Source organism: Echeneis naucrates, chromosome 3, assembly GCF_900963305.1.
Source record: "Echeneis naucrates chromosome 3, fEcheNa1.1, whole genome shotgun sequence".
Taxonomy (NCBI): Eukaryota; Metazoa; Chordata; class Actinopteri; order Carangiformes; family Echeneidae; genus Echeneis; species Echeneis naucrates.
This window is the reverse complement of record NC_042513.1, coordinates 226,770-245,179: the sequence shown is the minus strand read 5'-3', so window position 1 is coordinate 245,179 and position 18,410 is coordinate 226,770. Positions and strand designations below refer to the sequence as shown.

The 18,410-nt window shown below is 40.2% G+C and overlaps 1 protein-coding gene across 3 annotated transcripts; it reads left to right on the top strand.

Annotated features, from left to right (window-relative positions):
- The first annotated feature begins 1,458 nt into the window (after nucleotides 1–1,458).
- LOC115040951 (apoptosis regulator BAX) lies at nucleotides 1,459–18,383 on the top strand. 3 transcript variants are annotated; one of them, XR_003840585.1, is made up of 7 exons: nucleotides 1,468–1,883; nucleotides 4,395–4,443; nucleotides 12,196–12,357; nucleotides 15,723–15,855; nucleotides 16,053–16,157; nucleotides 16,259–16,408; nucleotides 17,955–18,383. XR_003840585.1 is itself a non-coding variant. In XM_029498116.1 (6 exons), the coding sequence occupies exons 1-6, from the start codon at nucleotides 1,811–1,813 to the stop codon at nucleotides 16,355–16,357; spliced, it is 621 nt and encodes a 206-aa protein (XP_029353976.1). In that variant the 5' UTR covers nucleotides 1,469–1,810; the 3' UTR covers nucleotides 16,358–18,383. The 3 variants fall into 3 exon arrangements, 2 of the variants coding, with proteins under 2 accessions (XP_029353977.1, XP_029353976.1); XM_029498116.1 differs by having other exon boundaries at nucleotides 1,469–1,883; nucleotides 16,259–18,383; XM_029498117.1 differs by lacking the exons at nucleotides 15,723–15,855; nucleotides 16,053–16,157; nucleotides 16,259–16,408; nucleotides 17,955–18,383 and adding an exon at nucleotides 13,981–15,714 and having other exon boundaries at nucleotides 1,459–1,883.
- The last annotated feature ends 27 nt before the right edge of the window (nucleotides 18,384–18,410 follow it).

The following is an 18,410-nucleotide window of genomic DNA, read 5'->3' as shown; positions in this document are numbered from 1 at the left end:
TTGGCTTCTGTTTGCAATTTCTTTGCATGTTGTCCTTCTCCATTGCCCCCATCACAGTTAGGTAGAATGTGAAGCGTTATTTAACATGTCTCCACTAGTCTTCAATGTTATTGGTTAGTTTCATCTTGGTGGGAGCTTTTAGCTGCTCCATTTTCATCCAATCTCACTGTCAAGGCTCACACGGTCGCTGCACTGCTCGGCGGTCCGCACCAGCTTCTCAGGTGCCACAGTAATGGCAGCTCACTTCACAGGTGTCGAGTCAAGGCCAGGTCCATGTACTCCTGGTATCAGGTATTATTTCCATGTGACAGGACGAAACGACTCCCAGTATTCATTTTGACTTGGTTCTTTATTAGCTTCCAAGCTCATAACCAACAGATCATGAACTCCCGCTCTTGGTACTTCATTCTGGCACATGTGCTCTGCTCTGCCTGGCTAGTGAACTCAAATCCTATGACACACTGACAATTCTGAAATATGCCACACAGTGGAGAGCGGAGGAGGGGATCATATGGGCAACTATTGGTCTGGAGAGGAGGAAGTCTGGGCGGAGATCACTTTGGCCATTCAACTAGATAGCCAGGCAAGCAGTTGAGCACACAGTGCTGTAACTCGTTACTTACAAAAGTAACGAGTTACAGCAATCAATTACTTTTAGACAGTAACTGATATATGGTATATGATGCAACTGTGGCCTTCTACTAATTGCTGACTGAATGCAGAAGATACACTGGGGTTGTTGGAGTTGTAGTTTCTCTGTTCTTTTTTCTCTTGCACAGAAAACAGGGACCATCAACAGCCGCTAGGGGCTGAACGCGAGAATGGAGTCAGATAACACGAGGAGGAAGTGAGGAAGTGTGTGTTAGTTATTGTGTCTCCCCTCTCTCTTCAGTTACTGAGAGCCAACGGTGGAGGCGGTGTCCCGGGTGGAGGTTTACCTTTGCGTGCCTCCCCATTACCATTCTATTTAAAACTCCCTAGGTGAAATTCCTGGGGTGGCATTGTTGGTTTTCTTTTCAAATTTCTTAATCATAAATTCCTTCTCCCTAATATTGTTTTGACCCTAGTATCACCACAATAGCATATTTCAAACACAAGGCAATTAAACATACTGTTTACATGAATGTAAGGAGCATTAACATCGTGCAAAACACAGTATAATCAGACATTCAAGTAATGTTAGATTGCAATTAAAAACTGTTACCTAAGAGCCAAGAGAATAGAAAATAAAAATATAATAAAAGAAGACCAAACATGAGAATACAAATTACTTTGCAGCGCAAGATTATCAAAAGCCTTTAACAAAATGCCAGATAAACGGCCGTTTATCACTGCAATTATGCCTGGGTGATAATCACGGCAGTTTAGAGTTTTTTATTTCGCCTTTAATAATTAGTAGTCGATAACAAAACGGGCGACGTGCGGGTATCGACACATCTATACCATGGGACCGATCCGCCCAGTTTTGAGTAAAGTTAATCTATTAAGTTGTTATTAAAATCATCATGTGTGCGGGCTTTATCGTATACGCGATATAGCTTTGGATATATAGAGTAACGTATGTCACTTTACAGGGCTTTTGTGTGTCTTAGAAAGCTGGTAGGCACTGTAGAGATTCTTAAATCAAAGATAGAACGAAAGTTTGAAGCGCCTGTTGCGGCTCTTCTGTCACTTCCGCGTTCCTGTGTAGCCGAACATCGTCCGAGACCACTGGAACAGCGACGCAGGCTCAAGTTGCCGGGCTAACGATAGATGTTGGAGGAAAACTTCATCCCTGTCTTGGTGAAAAGTTGACAGACAGCGTGGAGCCATGTCCGACAGCCAAGGAGAAGAGGGAAGAGACGGCGGCGAGCTGGAGCCTCAGGGTGCCGTTGGGGGAGGCGGTAAGTGAAACCATGTCTCCACCGGGAGGCCCAGACCCGTAGCTTGAATTCAGTCAATAGTGGACACATTCAGTGGGATCCACTTGACTATCAAGTCGAAATGTAAACCTAAACATGAACAAAGTGCTAACTTCATGTGAAGGTGCTTATGGTGCATAACCTGACCCAGACCCAGTCAGACTCCACCCTAAACACAAGGGTATGTTAGGCAGCAATCCAGCCAGCCATTTCTGTCCTGAGTGTTTTTGTTCTAAGAGTCGCTGAACTAAGATCCGAACTGCTGGGGGTGAAAACTGGAGTCAGAACAGTCTCATAATGAGTGAACTCTCGCGGGGCCTTTCACGAATGCACATGCTTTGTTTCGTAGTTGTATTTCGGACTTCACAGATGTAAATTTGAGGCACAGTTGTAATGTGAATTCACGGATACGTGTGACGTGGCGATGCGTAGCGGTGGAGATTGACGGGCCCTCGATAGACACTTCATAGGTTAAGCATAGGCATATTTATTTATACAGGCAGAGAGGGAGCGAAGTGACCGAACTGCCACTCTAATCATAACAATCTGCCGGAACAGGTAGGAGGAGCTTCAGGCTTCTGGGTATTGTAGTCAGTGATCAGTCACGTCCAGGACTCACTGCACACAACACTGCCATCTCGTGGACACAATAAGTAAGGGCGTATATAATGCATATAAGGTTACAATACGAATTACTGAATGTGCATTTAGAAATCTGTATGTTGAATTTTGAGACTGACCTGACGTCGCTGGTCAACCAGCGTCACCATTGACTGATAAAGCTGTCAATCAAATGTATGTTTCTGATTGACAGATTCATCAGCCAATCAGGTATGTTTGCTTTACATAAGCGTTATTACTGATAGGTTAATGACTACATTGAAAATACGTAGACAGCGAATAAAGTAGCAAATTTAATTTACACCATATTAATGTCAGTGTTGATAAAAGAACCTCTCAATTTCTAATGGGAACCTAAACTTGTGCACAGAGCAGCAAAGCATTAACTAAATAAACTGTTAATGCAGACATTTATTTGCCTTGGCAATATGTGTGTGTGTGTGTGTATAAATCAAATTCAAATCTAATTTGTTCATTTAGTGCCTTGTCATAACAGAATCATAATCAAGCTTGTTTACATATAGAAGAGGCCTAGACCAAACTCTTTAAATGTATTCAAATCAGCACCCTCCATACAGATCCCTCTGTAAGCAAGCACTTGGTGATAGTGAAGGGAAAAACTTCCTTCAAGAGGCAGAAACCTCGGGCAGAACCAGGCTCAGGGTGGGCGGAGCAATCTGCCTTGACAGTTGGATTGAGAGTCAACACGTTCACATGCTTGTTACATGCAGTTAAGTTGAGCTATGGTTAGAGCGCGATAAAGCCATCTAATCAGACTTCTGTCCTTGTCCCAGTATACATGCACGGAAGTGAAATCAATTTATTTATTTATGAACTCTTTCGGCTCGTGGGCAATGGGCCACTACCAACTGACCTATGACGTCACTGGCCACAACAGAGGTGAAAAGAAAAAAAGACAGGTGAGCTAGCAAGTTACCCTCTGTATCCGTCCAAAAATTAGCTTTTGCTGCACACGGCTTCCTTTGTCTGACCTCCTATGTTTACATTTACATTTTGAATGCCTTTGGAATTCCATGTCATATCTTGGTGCGAAACTTAAGCACATGCGCTATCACCTCCTCCAGCTCTACTGTCCGTATACATGCAGCAGTAGATCGACTTTCAATCATGTTATCACGTTATCTTAGTCTGACAATTATAAATTCAACTTCAGTTGAGCTGACATGTTTACATGTACTTTAAAAGTCCAGTTTTTGGCTGGACTAATGCAATGATTTGTTTGTTTTTTTTAGGTATCATGTAAATGTAGTGAGTGAGAGAGAAAATTGCTCAGTGCATCCACCAGCAGTCTAAGCCTATAGCAGTTGACTGAACAGTATTTAAAATTGAAATACAGGCTTTGCATAGTCTGCATCTCAGACTGTTCTGGAACTTGGCTCCACAGAAAAGGAAGCCTCTGTCTAGAGAGCGAAATAGCCTACTGGTAAAATAAGGAACTCTGACCACTGTGAGATATGATGGCGCTTGGTTATTAAGAGTTTTGTATGTTAGGATGTGATGTGACATGATATCTACACACATCAAATCCTCTGCAATGATTCCTATGATATTAATTAATATTTGGTTTTCACACACTCAAACTAAAAATTATTTAAAGAAACCCAACAGATCCCCCCGTGTGCAAGCATTTGGCGACAGTGGCAAGGAAAAAATTACGTTAACAGGCAGAAACCTTGGGCAGAACCGGACATCTGCTTCGATTGGTTGGGGGAGAGAATGAGCGCAAGAAGAGGGGAAAGATAAAAATATGCAACCTGCTTACACATACAGTATAGTGTCTTAGATTGGCATAATCATGTGTAGCAATTTTGATTCTCCTGCTCTGGTTAATTGGTTTTCTGGTTGTTCCAGATGTCATAGATGATCCCATTCTGGAGCAAGGAGCAGTGGTCCTCAGAGGGTAAGTGTCACCAGTGCTTAAATTAGCAGCCCATACAAACTGACAGACACATGCAATATTTTGATTTATTTTCAAATAGCTACTTATTCAATCATAGAGCTGGTTCACTCAGCCCCTCTTGACATCCCCACCCCCTTTCTCTTTTTTGTCCCTCCTCTCTTTGTTCAAAAATACAAAGTCAGCGTGTGGGGAATACCAAAGGATTTATTTTTAGTCATTTTAACATTGTTTCTCCCAAATATTCAAATGACAGAGAACAGGACAGGTGGAATTCCCAAGGGAACAGCCACACAAACTTTGTGTCTCTTGTTAGGCATCCAACAGTGATATTAAAGTAACACTAAATCAAAATTGTCACAGACAGAATTGTTTTATTCTGGAGTCAGGGATCTGTAACTCTATTTACTTTGTGCCTCAAGAGAATGAAAGTCATGGTCTTGCAGCTGAGAAATACAGATGTGGGGTTGAGAAATTGAGGAATAGAGTGTTGGTTTAGTGATTTGTGCGTGTGCGTGTGTGTGTATATATTTGGAGTGTAAGACAACTCGAGAATAACACCAGGCTTATCGTTTTAACTATTTGAAAATTTCCATGTTAATCATTGATGTCCACAGCCTCTATATTATGATTTAAGTTCATTTATGGGAGATCACCCAGTCTTAGTGTTGCCATGTGGCATCTTCAATAGGCTGTGAGTTGAGCCCTACCATGCTCGAATGGAACGCAACAAATAAGAACCATAACATATCCATAACACCAACCCACCCCACCCGTTATTCTCAGTGCCATCCCCTACAGAAGAGACAGAAGATTACCAAAAGCTTATTATATCTTTTTTCTGTCTGCATTGTCATAGTTAAGCACCACAGGGTGTCAACATTGTATGAGATTGATGCAGTTATAATCTTGTAGCAAAATATTTTATTATTTCAGTGCATATATGTGACCCTTACCAGTCCTCCTTGGAAGCTAGTTTGTGATCGTTATTGAGTGAAATGACCTTTGTCTGGCAGCGAGGGCAGTGCTACACCTCAGTGAATACAGAGGGGAATAAATTAAAGAAAAGATGTGGGCAGATGGACAGGGGAAGGGAAGCAGGTGGTAGGGACTAGTGGAGTGAGGGATGCTGTACTTTTCCTGTTACCTTACACAGGCTGAAGAGAGTCCAAATCAAATCAGATTTATTTATACAGTGCCATATCATAACAAAGTTACAACAAGGCACTTTACATATAGAGCAGGTCTATTTAAAGAGACCCAACAGATCTCCCCATGAGCAAGCACTTGGGGACAATGGCAAGGAAAAGCTTCCTTTAAGAGGCAGAGCCAGGCTTAGCGGGGCATCACGGCGTCCTCACTTACGCACATGAATGCCTGCTGTTGCTCAAACCCCCAGCAAACGCAGGGGGAACTTTTAACTTGGACATACTAGATAATTATCCTGAATTACAAGGGATCCGGACACAAGGAAAAGAGATTTGAGAGGAGGAGTGCAACACACATTAAGGAAACACGACTGCAGACATCCCCTGCCGGTAATTGTTCTCTCTCTTGTTGTATCTTTGTGTAACAAAATAAATGAACTGACGGCGAAGGTCCAGTATGACAGTGACTTTAGACAAAGCAATCTCATCTGTCTCACAGAGAGCAGGCTAAAAGAGGGGATGACAAACCCAAACTTGCCCGGTTATACATTGATAAAGGCGGACAGAGACAACACACTATCACGGAAATCAGTTGGCGGTGGCATGTGTCTCTGTGTTGACAACCAATGGGCCATGCAGTACAAGTGCAGTTCAAGACAAAGTCTGCACCCGTGACTATGAACTCCTGGTGGTATCATTTTGCCCCTTCGACCTGCCCAGAGAATTTGGCCAGATCACCATCATATTAACCTATATACCGGGGCCAGAGTTTGAAGGGGTGGCAACTAAGATTGCAGAGGACTATAACCATGCGCTATCCAGATCAGCTAATCAACCTGTCTTCGTCCTGGGGGACTTTAATTTCTGTGACTTGTCGGATAAGTGCTATGGCAATCTACCTGATGCCTTTAAATCCATCTATCAGCCTGACCTGGGAAAGACTGAAAGATCATAACGTCATACACAAATGAAAAACAGAAAATGGCTGTAATAAGTACTGCCGATGTTCATCTTTCTCCCTTTAAGGTAGTTTACCGCTGATCTGATACTACATGTAACCTTTGTGGTGTCTGGACATAAAGGTGAGAGAGAAAAGAGCTAAGAGAAAATCATATTTGGCATTAATAAAATAGGATAAGATGTCACATTTTGGCCAGATATAATGGTAGGTCTACACCGTTATTCATGTAAAGAGTGGAGAAAGAAGAGATAAAAAAAGGTAAGTAAATAAAAAGGAGCCTATACTCCACATTTGTCTTTATGTCAGGAAAGGTGATGATACATATATAAACACAGGAAGGGATGAAGAGTATAAAACAAACAAAAAACTTAAAGTAGCCTGTGTAAGTTTGTGTCCACTTCACATGTATCTTATTCCTTCTAACACACTGGTGTTAGAATTAGATAAGAAGTGGATGGCTTTTGTAGTCACAGTGCTGGCTGCTTACTCACCAAGTGACGACATCAGCATAGCTGGTGTGAGTTTAAACGCTCTTTACTTCAGTCATGGTTATTCCTCCAGTGCTTCTTGTAGGATTTTGGTTTTCACATAAACCATGGCGTCCTCCGGATTCTAAAACTGTCTCTCAGTGCCGTTATACGTAATGCAAAGTCGCGCTGGGTAGTTGAGACCATACCGGATGTCATCTCTACCATGGATCAGCCACTTGACTTCCACGAATATAGATTTTGCTTGTGCAATACTCGGTGGAAAATACGGGAATACAGAGATGGTGGTTCCCTTGAACTGGAGAGCCCCAGACTCCCTGGTACAGCGAGGCGCCTTGGGGCAATCTTGGTAAAAATGTATCTTCGCCACAATGCCAGGCTTACTGCCTGGTCTTCTGGCCTGAAGACCTTGTTCAGGTGCAGAAGTTCTTTCAGGAGTTTGTAGACAGTTCCTGGAGTACTGGAGCTGTGGGTCTCTGGCACGTTTAGTATGCGGATGTTGGAGCGCCTCATCCTCACCCCCATATCCAGGCATTTCTCCTGCAAGCTGGTTACCTCTATCTTGAGTGTGCCCATCTTTGTCTGTACTGAAGTCACGTCGTCCGAGCAAGATGATAATCTCTGCTCTATTTCCGATATAGTTGTTTTCATTTTCTCCACCTCAGAGCGGATTGTAGCAGTGTTGTTAGCCACCTCAGTTTTCACAGCATGTAGCTTGGATTTAACAGTTTCAAATTCCTCAGCCAGCACACTTTAAGTCTGGTCTGAACAGCCCGGCAATGTCATCTTTAAGAGTGACGAGGATTTCAGCTTTCAGGTATGCTGAGCCGGTGTGTGAAGCACCTGAGGCCGCAGCTCTAGGCTTCGCAGTAGGGTCGAACTTGTACTTCTGCAAATTGCTGGCCATTGAAGTGTTAAAACCAAAACTCAGAGCTCAGAGAAACTCATGTTGTTACAGTCTAGCTGTTCAATTTTAAGCCAGGAATTGTCATCTGCTTTTGGATTTATCCATTTAGTGATGCATTGCAGCTGATTTGCTAAGTAGTAATTCATGAAATTCGGTGCATACAACCCTCCTTCTGACTTATTTTTTTGAAGGGTAGCCAGGCTAATTCTTGTCTTTTTGTTCTTTGAGTAGAATTTTATAATAGCGGGATCTAATTTCTGGTACCACTTTGCTGTGGTTTTGAATGGGAGTATGGAAAATAAATACAAGTGGAGAAGGAAAGTTGGAGAGTTTGGTCTGCAAGATCCCATGCATTCACGGTTATTGGTAATATTGTTGACTTGGACCAGTTAGTTGAGTAGTCAGGGAAAGCTGAGAAATTTGAGATACAGTTATAGGTTTCCTGTCATGATCTTTGAGGTTGCTGCAATACATCATCAGCATATAAGATGATTTAGTGTTTGGAAATATTCGAGTGGATACCTTTTTGATATTGGTGTTTTGACGTATTGCTGATGCCAGTGGTTCAATAAATATAGCAAACAGTAAGTTGTCTGGTTCCCCTCTGCAGAGTGAAGCTTTGTGATGTGATGCAGTTTGTGGTGACTGTAGCATTAGGTGAGATATACAGTGCAGATACCCAATGGATAAATGGGTATAATAATACTCTCCAAAGCCAAATGTTTGAAGGATAGCAAAGAGGAAGGACCACTTAACTTTGCCAAAGGCTTTTTCAGCATCGAGTGAACAATAATTTCTGTGTTGCTGCGCTGTGACATGAGTCCTGGCCTTTGATAATGCATGTTTGGTCATTGAGAATTATCAATGAGATAACTGTATCCAATCTAGATGCAAGTACTTTTGAAATAAATTTCATGTCGGCATTGATCAATGACAGTGGGCGATAGCCAGATGAGAGTTGGCTCTATCCAGTTTTAAAAGAAATTTAATTGAGAGGTGATTGAGTATCCAAAGAGGCATCCAAAGAACCTGCTTTCCCAGATAAAGTACAATTCACGCCACAAATCAGCAAAACCTGCCAAACCTCCCTCCAGAGAGGTATCATTCTTTGACATTTCACCCGGGTTGACCTGATAACACTGCCAGAAAGCAGTTGTAAATTGCCGCTGTAAATGGCCGGAATGCATCCAGGCCAAAAAAAAAAAACGAAAACACAAAGGATTGATATAATTAAAAAAAAAAAAAAAAAAAAAAAAAGACTATTCCAGTCAAATAAGAGACCGCAAAAATGCCAAACTGGTTCCCCTGCAAGTAGAGATAAAAATAATTTGGCAGAGATAAAAATAACACCAGACTGATGAACTGTTGAAACTATTGAAATGAACTATTCCAATTATGTGACCACAGCACTACCTGAATGGCAAACCACTGGAACTGATGGTACATCTCCTGAGCACTGTAATATATGTGCCTGGTTGTTGCTTATAAATGTTCTGTAAAAAGAAAAAGAAACTTCATACATAATCCATAGTCATAGAATTCTGATTTTCCACAGCCAGTCAAGACATGCATGAAAATGTTCTGTTCGTGGTTCATTTGAATGTGTTATGTGATGTTGTGGGTAAATCATAACCATTTAATTGTATTTTTGCAGTGAATATGAGAAGATATACCCATGTCCACCGAATTAACCATAGCGAGTAGAGAAAATTTTTATTTATTAAAACAATATATTTTTCTTTGTTTTATATGTGATTTCAAACTTGGGTGAATGAAAGGTGTAGCTTCAAATCCAAACACCGCCTTCGTTATACCCTGAAGCTAAAGAGAGAAATTCGATTGGACCAAATTTGCGCCGATAACCAGACCACGCCCTGGGGTCAGCCCCAAATAAAAGTGGTCAGTATGAAATTTTATGAGAGTCGTGAATTGGAGGAGTTCTGGGGAAGCGCTGAAGAGGAGAGCTTCCCCAAAACAACAAAAACAAACTCAGCAACTTAGACATCAGAACTTAGCTGCCAAACTAATATTTCTGTTAGACTGCACAAGACACACAGAGACAAATATACAGACGCACTCACACACATATACAGACATACACAGAGACAAATATACAACCACACACAGACACACAAATTTACACACAGAAACACATAAAGAGACACTAACAGAAACAACGCTGACACACAGACAACAGATAGACTGCACTTGTCAGTTTTACAATAGTGTCTCAGGGTGTATTTGTAAAATAAATAGATGCGTGTCTAAAGACATGACTGTGTATATTCTCATTAACACAGGTCATAATAATAGCTGGCCAACAATTGAATCAAAAGCAACTGAACTCTGGACATAGGTTTTATCAAAGACATTTCACCTCTTATCCAAAGGGCTTCCTCAATTCCTAACACCTCGGTCTGACTGGTTTAACGCATGCGCTCATGCACACATGCTTCTGGTATTGCGCCAAGTCGACGTCCCCATCCTGGCAGCAGCCCCCCAAGTCACTCTTGAAATTTCTGCCAAGGAATTTTCTAGTTATAAGACATAATCAATAGCATTTAATCTTCATTCTTTCATTTTTAATGCACATTTTACATGAACAGAGGGATTTTAAATTCTATTCTGAATTTTACCAGCAGCAAATGAACAGAAGCTAACACAGGAGAGATTTGATCCCTTACTTCCTGTTCATATTCGTGCAACAGCATTCTGAATCAACTGAAGGGCTTTCAGAGATTTGTTTGGACATCCAGATAGTAATGAGTTACAGCATTCCAGCCTAGAAGTAAAATGCATAGGCTAGTTTTTCTGCATCCTCTTGAGATAGGATGTTACTGATTTTCATAATGTTTCGCAGGTGAAAGAAAACTATCCTACTGACTTGTTTTATGTGAAGGACAAAAGTATGGAGGTTGATCCATTGTTTGAAGCCATTAGAATATCATTGGAGACTTTAACCAGCGCTATTTCTGTGCTGTGATGAGCTCTAAATCATGACTGAAACTCTTCAAGCAAGTCATTCCTCTGCAGATGGTCATATAATTGGTTTGCTACTGGTTTTTCAATGATACGGATAGTGGTGTCCTTGCTCAAACCTAGTTATAACACAATCTCAGAGCAGCTTTCTCTTCAGAGCAGCCTGGATGTTGCAGTGACTCATTATCGGGAAAGTGATCAGGCAGAAAGACAGAAGAGACAGAAACTAATTGAATTAAAATTTAATTAACTTTATTGTTATTGTTCTACAAAGCACTACAACCACTTTAAGTGGTAAACCCAGTGTAGAAACAACAACAAATAGCAAAAGAAGCAAAACGCAATACAATTACTTATTTGATTATTGGTGTCAAGACTATGTAAAGAACAGCGAAAAGTAAGAGCTTGGATAGGTTCCAGCATTTTGACAGCACTGAAGAAAAAGCTGCCAGAAGATAAAGCAGGTAATTAAAGAGCTGTTTATGCTAAGAGTGTAGCAGTAGACTAAAGTCACGGTTCGGTATGTACCTTGAAATCATGGTTTGGTACATTTTTGGTACAGACAAATGTGAAACAAACAAAAAAACTAAAAACCAATCTTATTTTTAATTTATTCTCAAATTGAAAACATTAAACATAACAATTACACAATTAGGTCTAGGTAGGAAAACAAATGTAAGTCCAATTGAAGTACAGCATAAACATTTTCATCTTCAGACTCAAACTGCTCAGTTCAATAAAAAAACTCATTGGCTTTACTATGCAAGTTGAAATAAATGAAATCTTACATGCTTCTTTCAATGTAGAAAACAAAATACACACAGTGCTAATACTAGGTGCTAAAGCAAGTTTCCAGATGGTTTTGTGTGGCTCGTTTTTATTAACATGAGAATGGGCTGTTAGTAAGATTAATTAACTAAAATTTTGGTGGTTAGCTCAAGCTTAGTGTGATCTATGCTACGTGCTAAACAAGGTTGCCAAGGTGCCTCGACAACAACATACAGGGCTTTGCAATAGTCTAACCCTGAGCCGGAGGAAACAAGGAGTGGCGAGTAGTTCTGCTTCGCTTTCGCTTGGCCATATTTTTTGTTCAGTACAACAGTGCAATGGTTCAGTACGAATACATGTACCGCTGCACCTCTAGTTAATGCTAATGTTAGCTACGTAGCAATAGAAAAACTTAGGAATGACTCCTTGAAGGAAAATGGAGAAAACTAACCTTATTTATGAGATGATTATTCTGTTTGTGATAAGCTATTTTGGATGTTACAGGTATGTGATTGAACGGATAAACACAGAGGACCCTGCTCGACACGTCAGCTCAGAGGATCTAGGAGGCAGGCCGGATGAACAACATGATCCACGAGTGAAAGAGGTGGTAGAGCAGTTGCTGAAGATTGCAGATGATTTGGACAGAAATGTTGAGTTTCAACGGTAAGCTTCATTCATCCAAATGTCAGCTCAGTCAGTTTGTGCTTGCTTATCCAAAGGTTTTATTTTTCAGCTATGGTCTAAATGATTGAAAGTTCTACAATGGTCACATATCATTTACATTCGTATACTTTGATTTGATATTAGGCAGCAAGGCAGCATAGTGGTTAGTGCTGTTCACTTAGAACAATAAGGTTGCGAGCTCCATTCCTGGGCCTTTCTGTGTTGAGTTTGCATGTGCTTGTGTGGGTTTTGTCCAGGTGCTCCAGCACCAATGCTTCGCCCAATGTGAGCTGGGATTGACTCCAGCACCCACTGTGATCCAGAAACGTATACGCAGTAGAAGATGAATGAATGACTGATTGAATGATTTGATATTAGAGATCTGTCTTTGCAAGGTCAGAGGAGCCTGAAGTATATCAATAAGAATTGAATGTTCAGGTAACTGAGGGAATGGCAGGATTTATGTTTGAATGAAATGGTGAACCTACAAGTATCGCAAGAAAATTAGATTTAGAAATATTTAATGTCTGCAAAATTTCAGAGTAAACTTTTTTACATGTAATGAGTCCCTTATAACTCCACTGTTATAAGGGACTGAAAGTGTCATCCAACTTAGCGGCAGTAAAAAGATGACTATTGCAAACGGCAGATACAGATAGATCAGACAAGTTAAAAGTTTGGCTTAACTGTATCTGGCTCGTCAGTGCTGAATTTTCCACTGGACTGGAGAAGGATTGTGAAGAAGGAAAGGGAAGTTTTGTTGCCGTCAGGACAGCAAGTGAAGCCAGTTTACAACACGTTGCTTTTTGTGTCTGTTTCAGGGCCCTGGAACCAATGAACATTTTATGTAGGTTTGTTGAGAAACTCATCATTAGAAGTGCAAGCCAACCTAACTTTTTTTCGTTTACGTCATCTTTACCACCCCATTAAAAAATTTGAAAGTTGCTCATCTGTTGAGCCAAAAAAGGACTTGGGTAAAAAAATATGAACGACTGAAATAAGTTAAAGAAAAAAAAAAAACTGTCCAGTGCATTCAATTTTTATGCAGTTGATTTTCCCTGGTAAATAAAAATAGGTCAAGTTTCAGTTTCTCAAGAATGGGGAATAAAGTAAGCTTCAAATAAACCAGAAAAGTAAGGAGTTACATTAATGCCTAGACCTTTAAATCTTGACATTGATATACAGAAGGGCAGGTCTGTATCCTTGATCTGGTATGTTTTGTCATTTAGGGAAATGTACTTTTTGAATAGTTATTTTACACTCAAAAAAGACATACAAATTTTCAAAAATCACAGGTGTTCAAGAAAAACAACAAGCTATAAAATTGAAATATAATTGGCATACAAAGAAATTATATATACCAACACCTATTAATTCCATGTATAGATTGTAAGTTAAAGGTACTATTGCTAAAATAAACATCTAGAGGCTGAGAGGGCAGTCCCGACGTGTTTCTCTGCATAAAGGGAAATATTGTGAGCAAAGATCAGTGATTATAGCAGCTTTTGGAGCAGAGCAGCATAGTTGAACCCAGGAAACAAATTTTGGACCAAACCCAAATCCATTCAGTACAGAAAATGGGTATCTCCATTCAACTCTATCAAATGCCTTCTCTGTGTCCAGGGAGACCACTACCTCTGCCATGCCGCTGGTTATCAGAGAATGCAACACACTTAACCTTTTGGAGCTGACGGACATGCTGGCACGTCCATATTGCAAGACTGTCTTAAGATGTATAGCAACAAGACGCAGCTTTGCTGAGTCCCCATTGAATGTGTATCGGAAGCACAGACTGCAAACTATATGCCTATATTTAAATTTTGTTGATAGGCCGAGTAACACTTGATAATGATATGATGAATAATTTATGACATGCTTTTTCTATTGTATCTATATGTATTATATTGTTGTCACATTTGGTGCCTGTTCAGTGCAGCAATGAATGGTAAAAATGGGCTATTCTATGTAAAGTGCTCACAATGGTGTAGGGTAAAGTTTTGTGTGTGTGGCAAAATAGAGACAGCATTATCAGTAGCTAGTTTTGAGATAATAACAAATTGCGAAGTATCTTATTGTGACACCTGATTGTTTTGTTTTATATAAATACAACAAAACAATCAGGTGTCTGTTAATCAAATTTTGGAAGGCAGTCTGAGTGCAATCTGTGAACGTGATATCATTTATATTAGTATATTTTGATTTGATATTAGGCAGCAAGGCAGCATAGTGGCAAGCGCTGGACAGAGTTTCCATGTCCTCACCGTGCTTGTGTGGGTTTCCTTCGGATACTCTGCTTTCCTCCGGACATGCATGCTTAAGTTAATTGGTGACTCTAAATTGCCCATATGTATGAGGGTGCATGTGAGTGGTTGTTTGTCGTTGTCTGTCTGTCTTGCAACCTGTCCAGGTTGTATCCCACTTTTGCCCAATGTGAGCTGGGATTGGCTCAAGCACCCCTTGTGACCCAGAAACAGATAAGCTGTAGAAGATGAATGACTGAATGAACACCTACCTTTATACTCGGGTTGCGAACGTTGAACCGATATGACCGGATATTCGGTTTGACAAGTAAGAGATACGGTTGTGTCTGTAGCAGCCTCCTGAATCAATGCAAATCAGCCATGACTCCATAGATGGATCGATTGTCATGGATCTCCATGGAGTCATGGCTCGGGTATTGCGAGACTAGCAATCAGTCTATACAATTTGTGTCTCTAAAACAACGCAAGAGTCGTGGCTGCCCACAAAACAACTCTGGTGCATGCTCCGTAGCTGGCGTTACCATGACAGAAAACAGAGTACAACTGTAATGTTGATAACTGCTGCTTACAGTTTTCAGTTTGTAACATCTTCACATTGAAATGTTGCACCTTTGTTTCCTACCTCAAGTGTTCAAAACACAATGCTCAGGCTGAAATGATGCACTGTTACTATTTTTGCCTACCTCCAAGAAAATGATGTCCATTCAGCAAATGTGTTTTTGGTCCATGTCTAAAAATAAATATATTGACATGCGATTTTGTTGTTCTTTTTTAATTTTATTTTTGCAAATGCTATACAACAACAATGCTTGGGGATATGTGGTCTTTTACATTTTTGAAAAACTGTAAGAATGTCACTTTATAATGTAAGATTAATGTCTACATCTATATAACATATCTACATTTTTTAATCATATTGTAACCCGTGTATCTAAATGCGTATCAAATCATCACAGAGCAACCCTACTTTATTACTATAGGAAATCTATAGGAACTTTACAATGTCACCTATCTTTATATACTATGAACACTACTTGTGAGGCAAAATAAACTTGAGAGAAATCTGACAGAAAGTGAAACCATTAAATAATTTTATTCCAACAGACTGATTAACCAGGTTCAGGGAAACTGTGCTCAGGACATCTTCATGCAGGTGGCCAGGAGCATCTTCACAGATGGCATCAACTGGGGTCGAGTAGTGGCCCTCTTCCATCTGGCTTACAGACTCATACACAAGGTAATGCACTCATACAAGTATCTAACAGCAGTGATTTTCAGCAGGGCTAATCTTGAATATGAGCTACCAGTTGCCATGAAGATGCTAGGATAAAGTCGGGAACGCTCAGTGTTTGTAAATTAACATTAAACATAGATCTTGTAATAGCTGAGGATTTCAAGATTGTTCTGGCTGGACTGCTGATGTTTATTTTAAAGGCACTGACCACCAACCATATAGAGAATATCAGGATGGTGATCAGCTGGGTTCTCCAGGTCATCAGAGAGCAGCTCTACTCTTGGCTCATACAGCAGGGAGGCTGGGTGAGTGACACATCATTGTGCAGTCAGCCGTGTGTTTTAAAGGGTTGTTGACTGCTCTACTGGGGCCAAGATCTTTCATTTATGTGTCTTGATTTTCTCAGGAGGGGGTGATTCATGGCTTTTCTCGATGGAGGACATTCACTGCAGTAGCATCAGTAGTGTTGGTGGCAGCCATTGTTTACTACAGAAAGACACGCTGAGACCATCAGAACTCACAACTCTCCAATCAAAGCAGCAGCCCCACCTCTTGGGTAAACACAGCTTGCCAATCAAGGTTGTTTCTGGTCATAAAATAGAACCAGTCCACAACCTTCACCTCATGAAACAGAAGGGGTCATCATCATCACCCTCACCAGCAACTCAATGCCTTTTACGAAACAAGAGGTTTTGCAGCCATTAAGGAGCTTCTCAGCTTGAGCACATCAGTTGCTGTAAGCAGAGCAGGATGATTATGAACAAGCTCAAGTGCCTGACTCTACCTAGGTCTCAGGTTTTCTTCATTTTAGATTTCTCCACATGTTGGGTCTTAGAGGACATGAAAACGCCCCACTACACTACACAGCATATCTCCTGCATCTCAATTAAGTCAATTCAAATTTTGGGCAAGATGCAGCTATGTCAGCTCCTAAGTGTCATATGTGTCATCGTTCCAACACTGAGAATTTGCAAAGTAACTCAGTGCCAATGGCCACCACTGCCTGGAACCAATGTAAGCCAGCCCTATCACAGATCCCTTACAGTCGGTATACCATTTTCAAACATCCACTGAATAATTTTAGAGTTACAAATTAAAATGATGCACTTCTTTAACAGAAAGATGGATTGGACGCTTTGGTTAATGTAACAATGCAATGAGTTAACATTATGTGCTTTGTTTGTCCACCATGAACCTGTACATATAAGTATGAGACCTTTAAGCCCCTGCAAGCTACTAGATTTGCAAAGACATATTATTACTTTATACTGAAAAGTCTCCCCTGAGTTGCAGTTTACTTGAGCTTTTAAAGCATTAAGTCCAGTGCCTGTGGATCTTTAATTAAAAAGGATGTTTCAAAAACAGTTGCCTCTTTGGACTGAACCAGAGTTTGATCTAATGTTGGTATTTGCAGGAGATGAATGTGACTTAGTTCTTATTTAAATGGGCAGTGGACACTGACTTCATCTTCCACTTTGCAGTTCTTTTCTTGTAGACAGTGAGACACTAATGCTGGTGTTGGCTCGGTTTCCATCGAGTGACTCATCAACTAACCAACTACTGTACTGTGAACAGCTGCACACTAGCAGAAAAATTAAGTGCTTCTAGTGAACTGGAGATTCATTTTTGCAATAGCCCACCCTGCTAACAAAGCCCAGCTAATCCAATTTCCTGTCTTTATATGAACATCTTCCTTTTGTGTGTGAATCAAGCCAATTCAATAATTCAATTGCCAAACAACTCAGTGGTCAGGCACTTGGAAAAGGGTTAGGGTTAGGGTTAGGGTCATTATCATGGATCTGAGTGACTGAACAAATCATTAAAATACAAAATAATAGAAGCAAGTGCTACACAATGAAGTGTTGACCTTTATCCAGCCAGTTGAAAAGTGTTTTATCATCTGCAATCACTATAACACTTGATTGATAATGATATCCATATCATCATATGAATGAAAGCTCTTTCTCTGATTTAATCAGGGTTTTCAGATAACCTGAGGCATTCACCAACTTCACACCGTGTAGCTTATTTTAAACATCTTTCTTACAATGTTACAGGGTAGTAATACTTATGACAATCTATTTCTCTTTCTCTTTCTATAGTATTTCAACTTTTTCCTCACATTAGTGAGTTTTCATGAAGAACAGATGATGCCAGATGCCAGTTGATTTTTACCTCTGCAACTGCTGCCAAAAACAGTTTTAAGGATTTATGTTATTTTGTTTTTACGTGTCTAATATTAGGTATAAAACATATCCACACCCGATGAGGGAACACTTTATTACAGTTTAAATGTTTAAAGTGATGTTTTCACATGTTCTAGTGTGTAAGCATCACGTTGTGTGCAAATGTGATGGAAATTGGATAATTTAATGGAAATAGTTTGTGCTGTAATTGAATTTTATTGCCACCAACTTTGAAGAGAGACATCACATATTTTCTATTTATCTGCTATTCTGGGGTTTAATTTAAGATTGAGTTTATTTTAATGATCTGACTGGAATCTTGTGTCTACAAATAAATTATATAAAGACTAATTGTTTTGTTTGCGTTCTAAG

Coding starts and splice junctions, on each gene's coding strand:
- LOC115040951 (XM_029498116.1), top strand. CDS start 1,811: ATGTCCGACAGCCAAGGAGAAGAGGGAAGAGACGGCGGCGAGCTGGAG. Junction 1,884..4,394: donor GGGTGCCGTTGGGGGAGGCG/GTAAGTGAAACC, acceptor TGGTTGTTCCAG/ATGTCATAGATGATCCCATT. Junction 16,158..16,258: donor TCATACAGCAGGGAGGCTGG/GTGAGTGACACA, acceptor TGATTTTCTCAG/GAGGGGGTGATTCATGGCTT.